This window comes from Apus apus, chromosome 4, assembly GCF_020740795.1.
Source record: "Apus apus isolate bApuApu2 chromosome 4, bApuApu2.pri.cur, whole genome shotgun sequence".
Taxonomy (NCBI): Eukaryota; Metazoa; Chordata; class Aves; order Apodiformes; family Apodidae; genus Apus; species Apus apus.
The window spans coordinates 75366361-75390496 of NC_067285.1; the positions used below are offsets into that span (position 1 = coordinate 75366361).

A 24136-nucleotide genomic window follows, 5' to 3' on the forward strand; every position below is an offset into this window, starting at 1 on the left:
AAGATTAGTACCTTGTTTTCTTATGGATAGGCGAAATAGAAAGATTTTGAGTCAAAATTGTAAAATTTAAGGAGAGGCATAAGTAGTACCTGGTTCTTCAGATTTTATTTCCCAATTCCAAGCTCTTCATTATGCTTGTGAGGAGTAATGAGACACTGTTACAAAGAATACTCCCAAAGTACCCATGTTCAGGGATCTGAGTATCCCTTAATTGCATAACTGAATCAGAGTTCTTTCAGAGTCCCTTTATGGCACACAACCTTGCAGCCATTCACTTTAATAAATGTTCTTTGCTTTGCATCACAGCTTTACAGCATTGCCTTTCATTCTGCAGTATTTAACTCCATTCATCAGTGTGTTGTTCTTTGTGGCTAATGCTGCTCCCACCACCTGACAGCTCAACTTCTTACACCTGCCAGTTTTAATTTATTGTCCTCTCCACCTCCAGAAGTATCACATCTGTTTTGCTTAAACAGTAATTTATTTATTTTTAAAATAATCTGCTATATTACAGCAACTGTGTCATACACTTCTACCTACCCAGAACACCTGTTTTATGTAAACAACTTTGAACTGGACTCCTACTAGTCTAAATCAAGAATAATTCTGCTAAAAAAGAGAAGCATTTAACAAAGAGAACGAAGCCTCTGTATTTACTATCTACTGCCTGGTGCTGATAAGACTTGAAATGGACCAGCTGTCTTAGTAATTCTAGTATTATTTCCCCTTTAATCTACAGCAAAAACACATTATCTTCTTCAAATAATTTCAAATCATCCATATAGAATCACAGAATGTTTGGAGTTGGAAGGGACCTTGAAGATCATCGAGTTCCAACTCCCCTGCATGGGCAGAGACACCTCCCACTAGAACATGCTGCTCAGAGCCCCATCCAAGCTGCCCTTGAACACCTCCAGGAATGGAGCCCCCACAACATCCCTGGGCAGCCTGCTACAGTGCCTCACCACCCTTACACTGAATAATTTTCCCCTGATCTCTAACCTAAATCTCTCTTCTTTCAGTTTAAAACCATTACCCCTCATCCTCTCACTGCAAGCCCCAGTAAAAATTCCCTCCCCAGCTTTCCTGTAGGCCCCCTTCAGGTACTGGAAGGCCACTATGATTTCCCCTCGTAGGCTTCTCTTCAGTCTGAACAACCCCAACTCTCTCAGCCTGTCCTTAAAAGAGAGGTGCTCCAGCTCTCAGATCATTTTCATGGCTCTTCTCTGGACACATTCCAACAGGTCCACATCTTTCTTTTGCTGGGGGCACCAGAGCTGGACGCAGTATTCTAGGCGAGGTCTCAATAGGGCAGAGCGGAGGGGCAGAATCACCTCTCTCAATCTGCTGGCCACACTTCTTTTCATACAGCCCAGGATGGAGTTGGCCTTCTGGGCTGCAACCACACATTGGTGGCACATGTCCAGTTTTTGATCCACTAGTAACCCCAGGTCCTTGTCCATAACTTCATGATATTTCACAACATCATACGTGTAGTTATAGATTCTAAGGCATAGCACACACTTGGACAGAAAACTGACTTATGCCATGGTGCTCAGGATTACAAGTAATCTCTACACAGTAATGAAATTAAAATGAAGCAGTATTAACTTGAATTGGTTTTGCTGTTGTGATTATGTTAACTCACTAGCGACAAAGACTGTGATGTTTTTAGATTATGTTGCCAATCAGGTGTTAGAAGAGCCTCTGTAAGCTGCAAACAACACTGCTTTACAGCTCATGAGTTTTAAAGACAATTATGTATGCGTGTGTATACGTGCCTCACAAAATTAAGGTAGTTTTAGTTTTGAATACTCTTCTTCCCTTCTGATCAAATCCAAGGACTGTAAACAATGAGGCTCATACTAAGGGAAAAAATGTTCACTCCATAGTTAAGAAACAATTTAGCATCCTTTATATACTGTAGGTGTGGAATTTTACAGCTTGAAAAAGTTCAAGTTTAAATTAATTCATAGTTGCTTTAACTTATTAGCCTGCTTTTGTCATAGGTATATTAAACCTACAGAGATAGGCAGGAATATTGCTGTATTGGAAAAAAACAAAACAGTTTAAAACAAAACCTTGATGTTTTCATTAGCATCTATTTTTAAAACAAAGTATTATTTGTGCTGTTGCTTGAGGCAATAAAATAGAAAAAAAGCATGATGTTTTCTTGGCTGCTAATTCACACATATGAATAATACAGATAATTTTAAAGATTAAAACGAAACATAAACCAGAGATGTCCATGAGGAAATCTGTGTCAAGATATGAAAAATAAACAATTTGTCAATAAGATGGCAAAAAGTTTTACTGTTATAACATTTCATGTTATTTAGTCTAGCGTGATAGAAGTTTTGTGTGTCAGCACTATATTACCCATTATGTCTTAAAAAACACTCAACTTGATTCCACAAAATAACTTGGTAGCCAAAAAGCTATAACTAACTTGTTTGTCATGAAGAAAGTCCATAAGGTTCCTAATTTTTCTTTTTTCTATTAATATATGTAAGTAACCTAAAGTCCAGCTTTTTCCTTCCTTTTTTCTTTTTCTTCCTTAAGTACTCTAATGTAGGTTCCATAAAATGGTACCTACGAGATAATACATAATCTATCCCTTCTCCATTCAAGCCCCTATAAAGTATCTCTTATCAGGGCTTATTTCAGGTTTGCAGGCATGTCTGCATGAATGTACTGTGAAAGAGCAAAGTGGAGAACAGTTATTTGAAGAGAGAAGAAACCAATGAAGAAACTACAGGAAAACTGCCAAGGGATCAAATCCCTAAGAAACAAAAACATGATATAAAAAGTAAAACACAACAATAAATATTTATATGATGGCAACAACAAGATAATTGTGATTGAGCTTTCATGGTTTTGTTTAAACTTCGACTTCATTCTGCATCGTGCAGAAAAATGCTGAAATATTACAAAAATTACTTCAAACTGTGTAGAAAAACTGAAAAATGAGATTCTTCAAGCCTCAGCTTTTGCTCTGCTCAGGTGATCTTAGAAGGACTCCATACTACTGGGGTCCTTCCTGGTGCCCCAGCTGGACACTCCTGGCATTGTGCATACCAAAACACAACACTTACCCTAATTTAGCTGCCTAATTCCATCTTCAAAGTGATGACTCTGCGAAACAACGAATTCACCACTCAGCCTCAGAGTTGAACATGTTTCCAAATACTTTGCTTTAAAAGATCAACCACAAATCCAGCTTTAAAGTCTCAAAATTGCAACTTAGGAAGAGAGACAAAAAGTCTGTGGTTACACAGGGGAAGGAAAAAAGTGATCTGATGACAGATGACAAAAAAGGAAATGGGTATTTTCTGCCCCCACAGTGGGGCACAAAGACCATTTCAGTTTGCTTGGGGAAGCATCTGTTTGCACACAGACAAGATTTTTTTTAGCTTTTAAAAATCTTGAGAGCAGACAATGCTATTTTTCCAGTGGTATTTTTTCCCTTTGTAGTTCAAGTTTATAGCTTAGCTCAATTTTTATTTTTATCACAGTCTGTATCAGTTAAAGCATATATACATAACTGTATCTTTTGGCATCAGAATAGCTTTCATAAGAAAGTAAATTGTTGTATCTAATTGGACTAGTGTCCAGTCTAATGATCAAGTACAGCACTTCCTTTTAGACAGCAGCCGTACTAAAAACTTAACAGGAAAGTAACGACAGACAAGACTTATAGCTCTATTACCAAGAACACATTTGTCGTATCTCAGAAAAATTAGGTTCTTACCTGTATGCTAGCTTACAGGACTGTTCAAGTTCACCACACACATTTCTAAACATTTCTTTTAACCATAATGCTGGCCAAGAGCTCTGTGGTGGTACTGTCATGCCACGTTTACATTGGTTTCTGAAATGTGTTTTTAGTCTTCTACCTCATGTATTCTTCCTGTTTCTTCATTATGAGAGGTTAAATGAAACTAACTGAGCAACAATTCCAGAAATAAAATCCTAATATTGTCTTTCTTACTAAGTTAGCTTTAATTTAAGTGCCCATTTTTCATCCAGAAGTCTCTCTTGGTCTTAAATCATATCTTTTACAGATCTGCACTGTTTCTATTTCTGCTATGTGTCATTTATCAAGGTGGCCAGAGATAATAGGGCTATTAACACAAATAAATTGTGAGACTTCACTCATAAAACTATTCCTTAAGATTTATAGACTGTTCCCTTTACCATAAATCTCAAACATGTTTTTTGCTTTTCTAACTACTGCATATGCATACCTTTTCTGAGCTCTTCATAATGGTACTTTGTGCTTCCTTCTCAGCAGAACATAGAGACAATATTAATTCTGACATAAATTACCTGTTTTACAATTTGAAGATAGAAGGGATGAATTAGAGTATAACAAAAGTCTTGCAGTGTAGGTAAAAATACTCCAGCACTTTTATTTTGAAGTAAATAGTTATATGATGTCAATGTACTTCTAGAATATGAAAGGAAATTCAGTTACTCAAAAGTCTCAAATATGTGAGATACAGGGCTGAAGTCACCCTACAAGTGTTGCTATTGTTCGCTGCCTATGAAAGATAATTTTATGGGTAGAAAAGTCAAAAAATACATGCGTCTCCTGGCTTGGGCTATAATAAACAATAAGAGGACAGCAAACCCTCACATCCTACTTCATAATATGCAAATATGTTTTACAGTATCTAAGAGCAAAGGATTTAATTCTGATCCAGATAATCTCAGCCATGCATTCCTACCTTTTATAGACTCCAACAGCATGTCCCGAAGACAAAAAGCAACCATCCATATTCTCAGGGTGTCTGCTTCCTGCAGTCTTATGTTACTGCTTGAATCTCTCAGATTCTTAATCCTCTTACTTGCCTCTTTCTTGCTGCAGTGAATTTGGGGTTGGAGAGGAAATGATATTTGGGGTTTTCTTTAAAAAGGAGGCGCAACAGCAAAAACCTAGAACACGACTAGTGTTGAATTTAGGGATCAACGCTTCAAATTAACTTTCACAAGTATGCAAATCACGGTACTATGAACATTCATTGGAAATTAATGTGCAAGTGGTGAAGGCAAAGGTGAAGGGGAATTCATTCTTCAAGACAGGAACATATTTTTAGAAATATTTATGTGCCCAGGTCTTCAGCTGATCAAGAGATGCAGTAACCCCTGAATTACAATAAAGTTAACTATTTAAAATGTTTACAGATGCAAAACTCTCTAAGAAAGAAGAGCAGAATAGATAAATGGTGCCATCATGCACAGTCATGTTTGAAAAACATGAAGAATTAAATCAACTTAAACCACAGTAAAAAAAATCAACTGTTGATTACTATATATTCTCTAAGACTATAGCTTTAAATAGTTTGATCCAAGGCTTTAAATCCAGCCTTCATTCACAGTACTGCAATTGTAAGAACTTATTCATATTATTATTATCACTACCACTAATGATAATAATACAAGTTGCATAAGGGTTTTAGGGGATGTATTTAATGTGTTCTAATGTGTATTTAATGTGTTCTAATGTGTTAAACGTGTATTTAAAGTGTTCTAATATTTAGGTTAAACCATGAAATGCCAAAAAATAGATATATATTTTTAGGCAATACACGGCAGTCTGTGGAAGAAGCCACACCTGTAAGTAAAATATTGCTATTCTCTTTGTAGCAGACTGCAGTATGCTATAAAGTGAACTTACTTTTAACAATTTGGACACATGGAAAGGGTTTTGGTGTTTGGTTATAAATGAAAGACAAATGTAAAATACTGCTAGACACAAAAAACCCCTTGTATAACTGACCATTTAAAAAACACAAACATTTAGTGAGTCCTGACATGCCTTTAATATCATAAGTATGCTATTTGATTTGCAAGAGCAGCAATACATTTTACAGTAAAGTACCAATTCATGCATTTACTTCAGTGTGTGATGACAAACATCTCCAGCTGCTATAACTAATGCATTTTTCACCACTGGAAACCTTAAACATATTGTCTTACAGACAAACTTACCAGTTTTCTCACCGTTGGTACATAAGCAAAACAAAAGATGTATTTTGAGCCTATAAACACAACTTGGGAAGCAAGACCTTCACACAAAATAAAACACATTAGAATTGATGCTACCTAGTAATAAAAGCACCTAATTACAATCAGAACCAGGTCCACACAAAAAAATTAAGACCTGTAAAAGAACTCACATATAAGCATCCTGAAGTTTTATTCTGTTCCATTACCCAGTGTATTTCAGTAACACTGAAAGAGAAAACTAACCCACCCACCCAACTCACAAATTCCAAATTGCATAGTAATTGATTACAAACGACTGCATGAGCTATTTTACAATTGATAATGTATTTTGACAAAGTACACTGAAAACTGATACTGACAGCTCATTTTTAAAGCACTAAAAAAACCAAACAATCACACAATCGTCATGGTTGGAAACGACCTCTGAGATCAGAGTCCAACCAGCAACAAAAAAAACCCCAAACACACACAACCAACTACACACACTCCACCAAAAAAAAAACCCAAACCCCACAACCTCAACCACTAAAGCATACCCTCAAGTGCCACATCTACATGTTTCTTGAATACCTCCAAGAATGGTGACTCAACCATCTCCCTTGGGCAGCCTGTTTCATTGCCTGACCACTCTTTCAGTATAGGAATTCTTCCTAATATCCAATCTAAACCTCCCCTGCTGCAACTTCAGGCTGTTTCCTCTGGTCCTACAGTTATTTACTTGGGAGAAGAGGCCAACAACCACCTCCCTACAATCTCCTTTCAGGTTGTTGTAGAGGGTGATGAGGTCCCCCTCAGCCTCCTTTTCTTCAGACTAAAGAACCGCTGTTCCTTCAGCCCTTCCTCCTACGACTTGCTCTCTAGACCCCTCACCAGCTGGTAGCTCTCTTCGAGACACGCTCCAGCACCTCAATGTCCTACTTGTAGTGAGAGGCCCAGAACTGAACACAGCCTGTCAAGGTCCCTCTGGATGGTGTCCCTTCCCTTTAGGGTTTCAACCACACCACACAGCTTGATATCATCAGCAAATCTGCTGAGCATACACTCAATCTCACTGTCCATGTCTCCAACAAAGATGTTAAACAGCACTGGTCCCAATACCACTCTTCACCTGCCTCCATTTAGACACTGAGCCATTGATCACAACTCTCTGGGTGTGGCCATCCAGTCAATTTTTTATTCACCAAGTGGTCCATCTGTCAAATCCACGCCTTGTCAGTTTGGAGACTAGGATGTCACGTGGGACAGTGTCAAACACCTTGCACAAACCCAGGTAGATGACATCAGTTGCTCTGCCACCATCTATTAGGTCTCCATTATTTCAAATCTTTGATCTCTTACAAAACTTACATTACATACCAAGAAAATAAAACCCAAACATATTAAACAAACAAAAAAATATTCTAGTTTAGATTTCTACAGACACAGGTTGGGAATCAGCTTTTTTTTTTTTTGAGGACAGCAATTTTGGGGTTTTGAAGTCTGGCTGCGAAAAGTAGAAATACTGTGTGGCTGATTACAAACTTAATAAATAGTAAGGCTGATACGGACACAACATTGGTACTGCGATATACATTCTTGCAGTCTATGTATGTATCTCCTTTTAGTGCTAGCAGAAAGTACTTACAGAGGGAAAATGAATTCCATTAGAGGATCCTGTCTTCGGCTAGCTGTGTATCCATAATTCACACTAAAATTAATGGAAGGAACACACGCACAGAAAGAACAGGCCATCCCAACCTATGCAAAACCTATGCATAGTCACCTTTTTTCCTTCCCAGTGCAATGAAACTGCCGGTAAAAAAGCTTTGCTTTTTTTTTTCCTTTAACAGCGTACAAAAATCTCCAAACCATTCACATTTTCACCTCTCTTTTAAGCACATAAAAGTCCAAATTGTTTTCTTGACAAGTTCAATTAAGCTGTGGCTAAGCAAATTTCCTATTCAGTACTTTGTTGAGTGTGAGTATGATGACAATGGCACAGTTACACAATAATTGGACTAATCAAAGCTATATAATGTTAGTATTGTGAACAAAGTAGTGCTGCTCATTAGCCTATTACAAAAGAATTCCTGTAAATTCAGCCTACGTGCAGCATCACTTCCTGTGCAAACAAACACAGATAATGCAACAAGCTTGAAACACTGCCAAGCTGGCAGACTGGCAGCACAAATTATGCAAAGAACCAGAAAGCCTTCAGTAGATTCAATGGAGCTTGGAGCATAAGAATGATTAAGTGTTTCTGTGTACAACTACAAATCACAGTAATGAATCAGACTAAAATTTCCAATAAGGGACTTAACTGCACCAGCTGGCCTTCTTTAGCAGCATTATAATGTGAAATGATGACATCCTAAATAGTGGTGTTTGCAACTTTCACACAATCTGCCCAAAGCAAATCCTTTGTTTTGTTTCAGCTTTTTAGAAGTCTTTTTTTTTTTTTTTAACCCATAATAAAATGCTGCAGCACCTAAAGATACAGAGAAGAGCCACACAGCTATTCCATTCTTTCTTCTCTATTTGTTTTCCTTTTTTTTTTAATCAAATAGAGCATCTTCCGTATCAGGTCTAACAGTCTCAAAACTGTCTGGACTACTTGATACAACTACAGTCTTGTGATTACAGCTTTTGTTTTTTGTTGTGTTGTGTTGTTTTTTTTAATCAAAATCAGTGTTAGCAAGTCTAAACTGAAAATACTCTTTCTTATTGTAGAATGAGTGATAGTAAACCAGCTCAAACTTCAAAGTATGATACTTCAGGAATCTGCAATACATGTGTCCATTCAATATGAACAGAAAAAATGCATATACATGTGTACATATTTATTTATAATAGAATCATAGAATCATGTGCACATATCTACACGAGTGCACGTACATATGTGTGTGCATTTTTCTTATCAAATGGATCTCTCATGTACATGGAATTGGCCATTTTTAATGTCTGGGGACATAAGCTCAATCTTGCACTACCACAGCATGGAAAAAAGAAAAGGTTTCAGTTTACTTTCACAGTGGAATCGGTGTTACAGTTCCGCAGCACTTGAAAGTAATGCTGGGCTTTTGCTATATCATATATAACAGGAAAGGTTCACCCATCCCATGCTTCAGGGACCAGCATTCATCACTTCAAAGCTGAGTTGGAACATTTTCCTCATATTATAATACTAAGGCAAACACACTCAGGAAAGAACTGATAATTTAACTATTATAAAAAGAGTATTTAGACTGGTTTTTCACATTCTTCAAAAACACTGTAAGTGGGCAGGTGTCCAAGACAAGATAATGGACTAGATGACAATGATTTGAAATAAATCAGCACTTGGAAATTTCATTTAACTCAAAAGCCTTAAGGAAGTTGTTGTAAGAGTAAATGCTAGCACAAAATCTATCAAACTATCCAACTACCCTACCTTAGATTAAGTGATGAGAATTAGATTAAGTGATATAAGATTTTTACCACTACCAGCTTCTGTCAGTCCATAATAAAGTGATGCTCTTAAATGCTTTAATAGTGAAATTGTGGTAACTTGAAGACTGTGCCCACAGGCAGAAGTATTAGAATTTTTTTTAAATTCCTAAATTCAGGTCCTACTCCACCCAAGCTTAGGGGCAGAGAACAATTCTTACTAAACCATAGAACACTTAAGAAACAGCAGAGGAAACTTTTTACTCAGATAGTACCGACCACTCTTTCCTTAATTCTTAAAACAGTGAATTCTGTATCATTCGGCTCTCTATACTGTTCACCTCGTGCCTAACCTCACATTTTATAGAGGTCTAGTCTGCACTCCAGTGGAACCTATCTTGTGGAGCTCTAATAAAAAATTGTTTTAATCAATTAAATGCTTGCTTGCTATGACTCTCTATCCATGACTAATGAATTCCAGGTAAATGATGATCTGTAACTGGAATGCTTTACCATGACTAAGTCACCTCTTCTATGTCAACCCTTACTTTACAAAACACATTATTTTTCTTAGAAATGCTACAATCATCAGAATCTATTGCTTGGTTAATATTTATTAGGCATAAGTTACTTATAAAGAAGATCCAAAAAAGCTGTGCATCTCTATGACAAGGCAATTCTGTTCCTCTACAAACGCTTTCCCTACATTACTAAAATTACGTAAGTAGAGGCTGCTACCATATAGAAGAAAAAAAACAAGTGTATAAAAACAAGACAACAATGGGACTATGATTGTAAGGCATAACCTGCAAAGAGAAATAAAATAAATAGTATACAAAATTATACACTTCAAAAGCAATGATCCCTTAATTTCACAGAATCCTAGGGGTTGGCAGGGACCTCGAAAGATCATCGAGTCCTACCCCCTTAACCAATGCCCTAGAGATTTTCTATGCCTAATAAGTGAAATAAAACCAGCAAGTTGTATTTGTCACTACATGAGGTATATTCCAAAGCATTTCCTTATTGCATGTACACCTACTTTGCAGGGCTTTTTTCCCCACAAAGCCTATGACTTAAACTGGAAAGCACAAAGGGATGGTAAAACACCATTAATGCAAAAGGAAAGGTTAATATCAGTCTCTGGAGTTTCAAAGAATCAATGAAAAATTCAATTTTATCCCAGATTTTTTATTACTTCTTTATCATGTATTTTAGTGCAGGCAGCTCCTCCCTTCCCACAGCAATCCACATTGAAGTACATGGATAAGTAACATTTGTATCTATACTGCATGTTTTTCCTTCATAAAGTACTTTCTCTTTCTTTCATAGGACACAGCTAAGAGCATAGCACATGGAGATGCAAATGCACCTGCTACCAACCAAAATTTAGCACCTCTAACCACGTCCCCATACTTTCCAAAGCTCTGGTACTCCAAACTATTCTCATGATCAATGATCTACAACACATATTTCACCTTTTTTGTCAAATACTGTTTAGTCTTTCCAGAAGAGTATGGAAAGGAATCTCTTGCATCAGGATGCTGTGGCACTGCAGAAGTGTGCTAGGACTTGCCATCTTGGCAGTCTCACAGAAAAGAAAATGCGCCTTGTGTGCACTACCTCAAGACTGAGTAAAAAGCAATTATCTTTGCTGCCATGGAAACTGAAGAAACATCAAAACCATAGACTTGCCTGACCCACAACACCATGAATAGGACAGTGAGATGCAGTAGCTGGTTTTGAAATGATGTAAAGGCAAGCACACTGCAGCAAGATCATAGTGCTGAGATCTCTAAGCTAATATAGAATCATAGAATCATAGGGGTTGGAAGGGACCTCGAAAGATCATCTAGCCCAACCCTCCCGCCAGAGCAGGGTCACCTAGTGTACATCACACAGGAAGGCCTCCAGGCGGGTTTTGAATGTCTCCAGAGAAGGAGACTCCACAACCTCTCTGGGCAGCCTGTTCCAGTGCTCTGTCACTCTCACAGTAAAAAATTTTTTTCTGATATTGACCTTAAACCTCCTATGCTCCAATTTGTATCTATTACTCCTTGTCCTATCACTGGTCATCACTGAAAAAAGCTTAACTCCATCTTCTTGACACTCACCCTTTACGTATTTGTAAACATTGATGAGGTCACCCCTCAGTCTCCTTTTCTCCAAACTAAAGAGACCCAGCTCCCTCAGCCCTTCTGAAATTACAGGTAGCATCATCACAACAGTAGAGTGTACTGTCATGCTAATTAATCCCACTGGGACCATGTGATATCATGCCACCAACACTCATGCAGTTGGCTGGAATATCCATCGACCACACAGTTCACTGTGTGGTGATGAAGTACCCTCAGTAATCCAAACAGGACTACAATTGTTTGGAAATTGTACTGTATAGATAAGATAGATAACACTTGGGGACAGCATGGACTGAATAACAGAATGTCCATGCCTAAGTAGCTTTTTATGCAAGTCAATTTTTAACAAAACAACAAAAGAAATTACTAATGTGATTACTCCATTTGATACAATTATCAGCCTTCACTGATTAGCAACCTCTGTCTATGCTACTACCTCAAAGAGTCACAGAATTTATATTCAGAAAGTTACTAATAATGCTGGTTCTAATAGCAGATTATTTAACTGTAAATCTGAGAATTTCAACTTGATGGCACTACAAAATAATCTATTCAGCTTTTACTGTATGTCATACTTCTTTCCCTAGGGTAGCCCAAAGATGCCCATAAAAATTTTCTTTATCTTGGAGGTATTCATAGTTTCCTCTTCCCTGACTGTCTCTTGAGGATATAGTCTTTGCCACTGTATCAGTTCACATGCTTAAAACTGCACTTCCTGTTCAAGACTCTTGAAAATAATCTCTGGAACATCTATGGATCTATACAATAAATATGTAAAAAGGAATTATATGGCCAAGTTCTTTATGAAGAGTACCCAGTAATCCACAAAAAAAGTTCTCAACTATTTTTCAAAAAAACATTCCCAACTGTCTCTTAAAAAACAAACAAACAGCAAAAATCATTCAAATTATTCCATCTTTGAACAACACCATATGCACATGCACACAGATGAAACAGAAAGCAGAAATTACTGGGATGAAATTTTGTAAAGATTTATTCCCAATAGATTGAATACGCACAGCTGATATATTAGAAATGGATACAGGTAAATATAACCTGACAGCTGATAATACAACCTTTCTCATCTACTTTTTACCAAGACTTCTACATGAGTGAACTATTCCTTTGGGAACTCTAAAAAACAAATGGCTCTGTTGAAAATCAATATGCAAATTCCAGGTATCAGTGAAGGGACAAAATCTTGGGCTAAAGAAATTACTAATGGTAATGAGACCAGCAGACTTAACTGCTTGCAAATACACTATTCATACTCTCATTCCACTGTACTACAGAAAGGTCAGCGACTGCATGAAGAAAACCTCTTTAGAAAGAAAGCCCAAAGCAGTTCTTTCTCCTTGAACCTGGTAATCTGGGGGAACAGGGAGAAACAAACCTGGGAAACCTCTGTCCTGGCTCAGGACAGGCAGGTAGAGAATTGCTTCATCTAGTTTACAAGACTAGACTTTCAGTGCTTCTTACAATCACCAAGCTGTTATCAGTCCAAGGTTTTCCATTATGAGATTTTGTTACATTCAGACAAGCTTTGCCTCTTAAAATGTTCTAAAACCATTCTGAAAAAGTGTTAGGGACTGTGGGAGAAATAAAACAGATATGAAGATAGAATTCAATACATTTTTCAATTCAACCACTGTATGCAACTTATTCTAGTCTAAAAAAGTTTGTAGTTTTTAGTCCTTAACTACTGCATGTATATTTAACTTGGAGATGTCATTTTTTCACTGTTTTTAATAAAGCGTGTAATACCTCTCAAAGTTTCAAAAAATTGTATTGTCTTTTTACAATTGATACTGACATATTCCCCTGACAGTTGACATGCAGTTGAAATTAGTTTACCTAGCTTTGTGTAATAATTCTTGCACCTTATATAGTACTTTATCAAACCAAAATGTCTGAGATGGTTTGATATATAGAGTTTAGCTCTACAAATAATGTAGACCTTTTTTGTTAATTAACTGCAGCTGCAGATGAATAATAGTTTAAACTTTTCCTTTCACTATGTACTATCTTGCTTGTTTGAAAAGCTACAAATGAGTGTATTCAACATAACTAGACACTCGGAAGAACATTTCTGTATCATTCGTAAAATTGCACTGACTTTCTAAAAAGCTTGAAATGATCCTCTTAGATCAGACAAGAATGTCTCTTATTTTCCTTAGCTCTTTTCTGCCCCTACTGAGCAAAGCACTTTAACACATACTTATTCCAATCCGGTTATTGAAGTTTATCCTTCCTATTACGCTGCTAACCACAATGAAGTGCAAAAAAAAAGTAACAATCCCAAATTAAAAATGCAGCTTGACTCCATCTCCTCAGCAAAAAACAATCTCATGACATGTATGGTTCAGGCCCTACATATTCACTGTCTGCCCCAGATAAAGCCACAGAAGTACACTAAGATTCTGCAAATCTAAGACCAATATAAACAGAGCATCTGGAACTGTTCTCTCAATAAAAAGGTAACAATAAAAAGTCATCAACATTTGGATTCTGGAATAACTTCATCATACACAGGTTCCTTACATTTAACCTGTCCAAAATGCAAAGAAAATTGTAATGCCTAGAAGAAGAGAAAAAAGAAGGAAAAAAAACTCAACCAACTTACACTGTAACAGGCCATTACTCACACTTTGATAGTCAGTTTTGTGTCCTCTAGCTTTGTATTAGAAGTGATGAAGGCAAATTAATATACATCAGCAGGACATTATCATAATTGTTAAATTCATTTGTTACTGGCATAGTAAGTATTTCCTTAAATGCATTTGCATTAGCAGCATCAGATACTTAAATATGGACACCCTCTACTTTAACAGCCTATCAAAACACTAAAATAATAAACATTCTAATCAAATCATGCATACATAATTACTTCTAAAATAAACTCCTACTCTGCTCATACATTCTTAAATAACTAAACAAATTATAGCTTATTTATGGTTTAAAGTCAGTCATGAACACTATTTAAAAAGTCTGTAGGATTAGCTTTTAAAATATTTACCTGTGTGTGAGCCTTCGGTGACTAATGCAAACAGCAGTCTGTTGATCCTGTGCAACACAGACCTTATGGCGACTACATTTCATCTTTAAACATGGATCTTTAGCCGGATCTAAAGCTAAAAATAATTTTAAAAATTGTTAACAATTATCTAGAAACATGTAATTAAGAAAAGACATACACCACACATTAAACCCACTACGAACATGGAGGTGGACTGGCCTGCTGCTTGTGCAGCATGCCAGCCTGACAGGCACTGATTTTCTTCAGGATAAAATACAGTACACCAAATGATAAAGCAAAATGAAGCAGTATAAAATTCCTTACAAAGGAAAACAGATCTCATGAAACATAGACATTTCTGTTAATTTTTATAAAATACCAGTGGTTTTTTTGTTTATAAAAATAGTAAATACCCTATCCAACTCACTCCTGGTCAACATTTGTTACAAAGGCAATCAAAGGCTGCTGGTTTTTACTGTAGCTAAAAACACTTTCTAATATTAGAAGTTGCTTAGTACTTTAAGGAGGTTTGCATACCCCTTGTGTCATTCAGAGCACCAAGTTCACAAAGAAAACAATAATGAATTGGATTCTGTTGCCTGCTGTTCCCCATTTCAGCCATATCAATTCTAAATAGAATTAGGTTTGTGATTTTTATATCTCAGAAACCACTGCATTTCTGAAATCACATGAAAACCATAAGCCAAAAAGTAATGAAAAAGAAGTAATGAAGGCAAACGACATTTTATTAAGAGTTTGGAACATTTCCTCATTCAGATGTTGGCTGCCACATCTCCCACATACAAGATCTTTTTAAAAGCAGTAAGCCAGGATATTAATTAAAAAAAAAAAAAAATATATAAATCCACTCAATCCATTTCTTGTCATTCCTACTATGACATAATGTCTGCTAAGCTACACTACACAGTAATAATGTAACAAGACATAAATGGTGATGTGCTGGTCCACTTTAACCTAGAGAAGATGAAAAGTATCTGTGAGCTAAATGCTGCTGTTGTGTAACTAAGAAAGCACTAACCACCACATTTTTTAAACAATCGCCTTCTTCACTGCAATCCCCAAATACTTTTATATCTACCTTGAAAGTAGCTCCCCTTTCTTGCTTCCTGAGACAGAGATCGGTTCTTTCAACATTATGTGGTGAACAATGACACTGAATTTACTGAGGTATTGTAACTCAGACGAGACTTTAGTAAAATGAAGTAATTATGCAAGTGATTTGTAAGACTCCGTCCTTAAAAACAAATTCTACTTGCAGTATTTTACATCTCTTATTTCTGCTTTGTGTGTTTTCTTGTAACTGGTCATTTAGTTGCCAATCCATACTCATCTTTGAACTACACTACAATATACAAATTCTAATTTTGGGCTACGATACTAGAAGAGTCAGTCATGTTTATTACTTATTGTTAAATTTGTATAGCATATTTCCTGAGTAACCATGCCTATACGATAATACAGAAAATTTTATGTCAATTTATGCTCTCACAAGAAACAGCTTCTCCCTTCTCTGACCTTCATGGGATTTTCCAGCAGATCTAAATATTCCAAAATTTTTTTTTTTTCAATCCTATAGGTTTTTCGTTTCCTTGGTTTTGTTTTTTGTTGGTTTTCTAGTCTTTGTGGGTTTTTTTTAAGTCCTAAAAGAACCAACCAAAAAACCCAAAAAAACAAACAACCCACTCTAATACCTGAAAGAAGCCTATAAGAAGGGTAGGGAAGACCTGTTCACAAGGGCATGTAATGATAGGACAAGGGGTAATGGTTTCAAGCTAGAGAAGGGTAGATTTAGGCTCAACATTAGGAAAAAGTTCTTTAATATGATCACTGGATCACTGGAACAGGTTGCCTAGAGAGCTGGTGGAGGCCCATTCCTGGAGACATTCAAGGTCAGGCTTGACTGGGCTCTGAACAATCTGTTGTAGTGTGAGATGTCCCTGCTTACTGTAGAGGGGTTGGACTAGATGATATTTAGAGGTCCGTTCCAAATCAAGACATTCTATGATTCTCCTAAGTTAAACACCAAAGCCTGGCTTAAAGAGACCCTACTGAAAATAATGAATTGCAAAATCAAGCAATAAAGTTCTGAACAACAAAATTCAATTTTCCTATGTTCATCTTCACTTTAACATATTACAGTCCAGTCTTCTGTTGTATTTCAGAAATGCTCTTACCCTGTTTTTCACATTTGCTTATAAAATATTTATTTGTACACATTCTCTGAAAGGAAAGTTATGTTTCTTCTGTTCTCCATGATCAGAAGTAAACTTCTCTAAGAAAAATTTAACAGCTTACAAAAAGGAAAGACCTGCCCATAAATGTGGCTGATAGCATGTTCAGTGCATACACTGGTTTCATTTGCTATCAAAACAGAGAAGTCAGTGTTGATCAGCTAGTTCTGTTAGCGTCAGGGTTTGTTCTATAAACCAAAGAAAAGTACTGAACAAACCTTGTGTTTGTGTACACACAACTGTGTATTTCAGACACAAGATTCTGCCTTAGCAACTCTGTCCAGCTGCAGAGATATGAAGTTTCAGGGATTTTTGACATCATCACTCCCAACTAGCCATTGGAGAATACACCAGTGAGTTAATTAACTTCTCAGAAATACCTCTGAGAAATAATCTATTTCTTTATAGCTACCAGTTGACAGTTAGCTCAGAGTCTGAGTGAGAGAACTGTATCGGACATTTCCAAAGTGAACTATATCCTGAGCTACACTGGGATTTCTCCTGTCAGAGGTTTACATATACCACTTGGACTGGAAGCAGGACAGAATCAGTTCTACAGTATATCCAAAACCTACAGTGCCAAGTACCACTGTGATCTTCCAGTCTTTGCTGACTCAGTGGTTATCATGCCCTGCATGAAAGTCTTGGTCACCTCAAGTGTGGCAAACGCTCATTAATTATATAGCAGGAATTACTTTGGGACTGTGTCAGTAAAGGGGTTGCAGAGTGAGTAAGCTAGCAGAGACATGGCTGTCAAAATCCAAAGACCATCTTAAGATTCAAAGGCATATTCAACACTCATGATCTTGTCATCGACATAAACTCACATTATCACTCAGTGACCTGACGGACTTCTCATTCTCTGTCAGCTGTTAACCCCCTAGAGAAGTCTTTTTTTCCTCATCTTAATTGTGAGACAGGGCCTCACTTTATCCAAAGCTTTTTTGCAAGAATTTCTTCATTACTCAAACAGATTTAGTGATACAGAAGTCACAGAGGCATATATGCCCTTGGACACATTTTTTGAAAACTTGCAGTATCTTAAAAAAGCAAGAGAGAGACCTAAAAAAAAAATCACTGCTAGAAAAATATGGATTTTTGGAATGTAAGAAAGTAAAAAGCGTCAGTACCTGTCTGGACTGAAACTTTTGCAAGCCACAGGATAAAATACAGAAAGAAATGTTGCTATAAACTGTGAAAAGCAGTGCAATTCTGGTTTTCTTTCAACATTACATGCTTTATTCACTCCTATACTATGAAATACTTCGGGTCTAAATTTTATTGATCTATTTTGAACAATATCATTTTTAATTTTAAATGTGTTTTTTAAAAAATTGTAAACTTATGGATTGTAGTAGTTATTTGCCCAGCTTTGAAAGGACTAAAAAAAAAATATATTAGATATTTATGAAAGCATAGAAATGGCTTGCCTTTATTTTCCACTTGTTTTAGTTCATAGTTGGAACAGAAAAACAGGCAATTGCCATAGAAAATGAAGGCTAGACTACAAGAAAAGCATTTTCCACAACTACAATTTTAAGTTTTTCTTGCTAGGGAAGAACTGGGCTCCCCTTACAAAGCAGGGACATATCTGATTATGTCTACTCTGTCCCTGGAGATGTTCTAAATATCTTAAAACTACTGTGAAAATGCATACACTTATTTCATGAAAAGCACCAATTATTTCATCCAAACATGTAACTCAGTTAACTCAGGAAATACATGGCATTGCATCTTTAATTCTTCATGGCATCATGTCGCGGTCCCTGACAAAACATGCCTACTTTACCCCAGCTCACTCAGAGTAAGCAGACTTGCACTGACAACACAGATACTCCTTTCTATTTCTGCTAAATAACCAGCAATGAAACAGTACAATGTTCATCAAAAATACAAATGTCAAAATTCCACTGTGGAGATATTTCTGCACCTCTCAGAACTACTTTTTCAGCATGAAACAGGCATCAATCTGAATTTTATCCAATTCACATTTACTAAAATATCTTAAGAATCATGAAGGCTAGAGACCTTGTTTTTTTTCTCAATAATTCAAAGTAAAAATGTAGATTGTAAAGCACAATTATATTGTCATTAAAAGTGAGTGATAGTTTCCACTAAGGTAAGGAGTCTCTACACATAAATGTTTACTTAATGTTTGCCAGAAATAATTTCTTTATTAATGTCTATAATGTATCAGTTGACTTCCTAAAAAGTCAGATGCAGCCAGCTTCTAGAAATGCAGCTCTGAGCTTTATTAACTTTATGATATTCTGCTTTATTTAGCTCCTAATATTCAGAAAAATGCATTCGCTATATGTTATTTGCCTATATACATACTTAACGTTTGTCCACATATTTCCCCTAAAATAATATAAAATGTCATGTTACTTAAGTTTCAAAAAGCAGAAAAATATAATTATCATTAAAAGTATTACAACAGTATAAAATATCTACTATTTCTCTAAGAATGAAGGTTACACTTAATCCTACTTATTTTCTCAGGTTTCAAGCAAGGCTGGGTGAGTGGGGGAATATGAAATCTAAAACTTTCCTGTTCAGATTTTAAGAGCAGTTACTTACTTGAAACTTCTCAAACATTGAGTGCTTTCAAAAGACATTTGAGCAGCCTACTCCTATGATTAGTAGTACAACTTAAAAAAACAAAACAAAAAGACCGCACCAAAAATCAAACCAAACCAAAAACCAAACATGCTCTTTTGGCCCTCAAGAGGTAAGACACCCCAAAATCCCTAGTTACCTTTGACAGTCTTTGCCTGAAATGACTGCATTTTATTTTTTTAAATGGTTAGCAGTAATGTTTTTGTATTTTATAAATTAGAAGAAATTTGCCCCCTCAGAAATATCTGAGAGCTCTGCTCAAAGACATTCTCGTAATGTTGTGTTCTCTCTTTTGGGAATTCCTTGAAAGTTTACAAGAAAACAGTTTACTTGTAGTTCAAAAGCTGATGTAAATGAGAAAGGCCACAAAGTAAAAGTCTGATGTTACCCTTACTTATATCTGTGCAAATTCAGAAAAGATTTTAAGTTGCCAAAGAACAGAGTTACTTTGGACTAAGAGACTGGTGTAACTGACAACAAAATTAAGACAATTATATCCAGTTTCTTCTATATATAATACAAAATTCTCAAATATTCTGCAAAAAACATCCAAAACAGCTTTGATTTGTAGAAATGCACATACATACTTGGCTGGCATCCTTAAAGATTTAAGCAGCTTTAGTGAAACCATGTTTTTTTTAATCACAATGTCCACTTGCTTGATTTGGCAAAAAGAAATAACAATACTATTCGGAAGTTTCCAATAGTAATATATCACTAGCAAACTGTTAGGCATTATCTTTTCCTAGATACACTAAATCATAATTTAGAGACACGCTGGCTGCATCAGAACTAACTTCTGGATTTTCCAACTCAGCCAATCAAGGGAAAGAAATGCCTGAATACCTTTGACAGAAGAAAGGCATCTTCTTGAAACTTCTCCCACCTGTTATCTCACATGCCAAGATTATTACTCCTGCAAAACAACATGCTATATAATGTATTTTAATTATTCCAGTCTCTTCAAATATTTCATTTCTGAATTTAATTATGTATTTTTATGTTTTTAAAAGAGGGCATTTAAATCAGAGGTTTTTTTACTGTACTCCAGTCTCTACATTTTTTAGACCAATTGAATCAGAATCCAGTAGACTATTCATACAAAATATCTCATACAGCAGCAATATACATATGTATTTTGAAGAAGTCAAAGAAGTTGAAATCACATCTTGCATCACAATATACAGAGCCCATCAATTTGAGTTATTTAAATACATCCTCGCTCAGACAAACCATCAATGAAAAGTTTGAGCTCCAAGTCCTGAAATTTAAACCAAACCTCAAATGCTTCAGTTTTCTAGTATTTAAAGAACATTCACTGATACAAGCTACCACAAATATGTCAAGTCTGTAAAAAAAAAAAAAAAGCAAACACAAAAAAACCAAAACCCTCCAAATATTTTAAAAAGCACCAAACCAGAAAGCAAGTATCTTCTGTCAAATTAAGACATTGGACCTACTCAATTAAAAATTCACTTTGTAATGTGAATTCAGGACTTCTCTGGGATCACAAGATTCATGTTTGCATGAAACACTTCTGGTCCAAATTGAAGGAACCATGTAGTTTGGAAATACAGAACTACAGTTGTTCTGCAGTTACTAGCTTGTAATAAAGAAATCTACAATTTCAGTCACTTTTGAGTATGCACCTGTGTCCTGACTCATGGCTATCAACACCTGGCACAGAACAGAAAAGGAAGAAGTTGTGTATTCCCTGTACATGAACAAGATGGGGCACAGAGTAGCTGAGAAGACACAATAGATAAGAAATCAAGCAAGGTGACTTGTAAGCAGCAGAGTATGCAGTACTTCAGACAGCGCATTCATTCCACAGCCAACCTGGCCATTCGCTCCAAAAGGCACCTTGACTAAATATAGACTTATTTTTCGCATTGACAGATAAATACAGAAAAAGTGTGTAATGAATACCAGTGAGCATTTTAGTAACAACCTAGGCTTATTACTACCACAAATATTTTTTATAGTACCAAGATTCATCTTTTATCTGATATACAGAGATATTTTGCAGTTTAGGCTAAGTGCTGTTTTGAAATTTTTAAGGGTGGACTTATCCATCTCACAGCATATGTTTTAATTCATGAGACAATCAATTTCTTTATATCCATGAGCACATTTTTATGAATGAAATGTTAGCTTAAAAGTTGTGAGTTGGAGATAACTTACAGGGAGAGAAAGTTTCATTCTAATTGAAACCTAACTAAATAATAAACAAAGCTTGAATGTATTTAACTGCATATTAGGTAGTATATAAAAGCAGAGTATATGTTCCAGAAGTATATGCTTCCTTTATTTTCTGATCTTATTTAAAGCACTTAAAGTACTCTCTCTGGAGAAAACAAACAAACAAAAAACCAAACCAAACCAAATAACAGACAAACAAACAAACACAAAAGTAAAAATAAAATAATAAAAATTTAACTTCTAGATCTGCTCTTTAGTACATCTCACCGATTCTCAAACCTAATACATTCAGGGTTCAAATAATAAAACTATTTACTGCTGGTCATGCAGATTCTAACATGAGAGGTCAAGTGGTTTCTTAAAGCTTCACAGATTATAAAAAAAACCATAATTCCTGTTAATTATATAAGAACTTCAGGTACAATCCTGAAATTTTATTGTTCTCTCACAATTTTGTCCATCAAAATGCAAGAACAATGCTGATGTTACTAACAAGGATTTTACATGCCAATGCCATACTGCAACTTATTTGTCTTGGGATATACTTTTTTATACACTGTAAATTACAAATTAGTAGAGTCATGTATATGACAAACAGGATTAGATAAGCACACAGGAAACATGTCAGTTAAGAAAACAACTTAAATAAGAAAACAGAGTTCTAAATATGACGTGGTTAAATAAAAATGGGTCAAAAGGGCAACTTTTCACACATTTTAAATATGCTTTAAGAACTGTTACTCTTCTATCTAAATTCAGGAAAAACTATGTATAGCCTTTTTTCTTCTTCACATTCTTTGTTGGGAGGTTTTTTTTTTTTAAGTTATTTCTTTTTTCCCCTCACCACAAAACAGCATTGTGCAATTTCAAATTTTGTTTTCTTAATAACTACCTCTACTAGCTATTTTACTAGATTTCTTACCAAATTTCTGTGGCAAATGTAAGAAAGTTCATTAGGCCATTAAGTTAGCCTGTAAAGAAGCAGCAGTCCTAAAACACACTAAAAAAATTTCAAGCACACAGTCCTCAGACAAGGATAACACCCATGACTCAGGACCATTACCTGGGACATCCCAGCAAAGTAGACATAAGTAGAAGGACTTGAAAAATTATAGAATCATCTTCTGTATATCATCTTCTGAAACCTGCTTCATAAATCTTTTCTACTACCCCTCTAAAAGATTTAAAGGGAAGCCATTTCCAGATGTATTATTAGCTGGAATTTACTATAGCCTGTGGTAGAATGCAACCTCTGATATGGAGAAGGTAGAAGGACTGCAATAGCTTCATGTCATTACTCAGCCACAATTGAAAAAATGCTATAGTGAACAATAAAATACATTGCAAAGGTTATGGGGAATAAAGTTTGATTTGCAGGACTAAAGTTTGTAGGTTTGTGAAATACAAAGAAACAGTTCCACATACCCCTTGCTCAGCATGCTGCCAGACTAAGAAGGTCTGGTGTTCTACATCTACCTAGCCTTGCGTGACATTATCACTTTTCTAATGTTACTAGTTATGGAACTGAATGTTTACCAAAATTCATTATTTAACTGGGTTAAAAATAAACAAATAACACAAAACTCAACCTTTAAATTTATTTATGCTATGTTGGTTCAAGACTTAGTGACTCTACAGACACAAAACCAGGGCATAAAGCAAGGATGGAAAGAGAGCAGGAACAAGGGGTTAAATTGCTACTGAATACAAGCAAAATCTTCTGTGAAGGGCTGGTTTTAGCCTCAATAAAAATGCTTTATATAGCCTTTCTTAAAATAGTTGTAAGAACTTGAAATACATTCAATGATTCTAGAAATACAGAAATAAATACTGAAACAATTTGAGATCCACAACTAGAAAAACAGATGTGCACTATTTAGTGAAACTGAGTTAGGAGCCAAGACCGAGTCATGCAGGACAAGGCACTTTCATGCTGTTACCACAGTAGAGAAATTTATAAGAGAGGTAAAGAACCACTAAAGCACAGCATCTGGTAAGGAGGAAAAAGCACCATAAAAGCATTCTTCAGACATATATGAAAGATCTTCTCAGGCAATGACTGGCTGAAAGTAATAAAAGCAGTGGGAATCTGTTTAACATAGGATCTGGTGTATCTTCTTGATGAAGAGAATTCCTAAACATACCAAATATCTGAAGCTTGAAGCTGTTCATCAGATCGAAGTGTTGGCTCAGATAAAGAAATGGTGTCTTTATAGGAGGCACTAAGAATTTCAAAAAGAACATAACAGAAAAGCTGCTAAAAATATTTCATGTTTATTTACTATTAAGACTGATACTTATAGGATAGATAATAGAAATATTTAAAGTGATACGTGATACATTTGAATTGCAAAGTACTGCAATTTATCTTGGAAGTGATGGATATGTATTTCTATTTTTAAAACATCAATAGTTTTGCTATAATAACTAGATCATGAATGTATCTCTCAAACACAGCAAAGTTAAATCTACATGACTGTTTTCAGAGTCTT

At 35.7% G+C, this 24136-nt stretch overlaps 1 protein-coding gene across 4 annotated transcripts in view; it reads right to left on the bottom strand.

Moving 5' to 3' along the window:
* The window catches only part of SPOCK3 (SPARC (osteonectin), cwcv and kazal like domains proteoglycan 3), a 209056-nt gene that overhangs the window by 91777 nt on the left and 93143 nt on the right, over window positions 1-24136 (bottom strand). For all 4 annotated transcript variants that reach the window (XM_051618874.1, XM_051618872.1, XM_051618873.1 and 1 more), the window contains one exon: window positions 14572-14686. In XM_051618874.1, the coding sequence (XP_051474834.1) occupies window positions 14572-14686 (115 nt within the window). The remainder of the gene's footprint in view (window positions 1-14571; window positions 14687-24136) is intronic.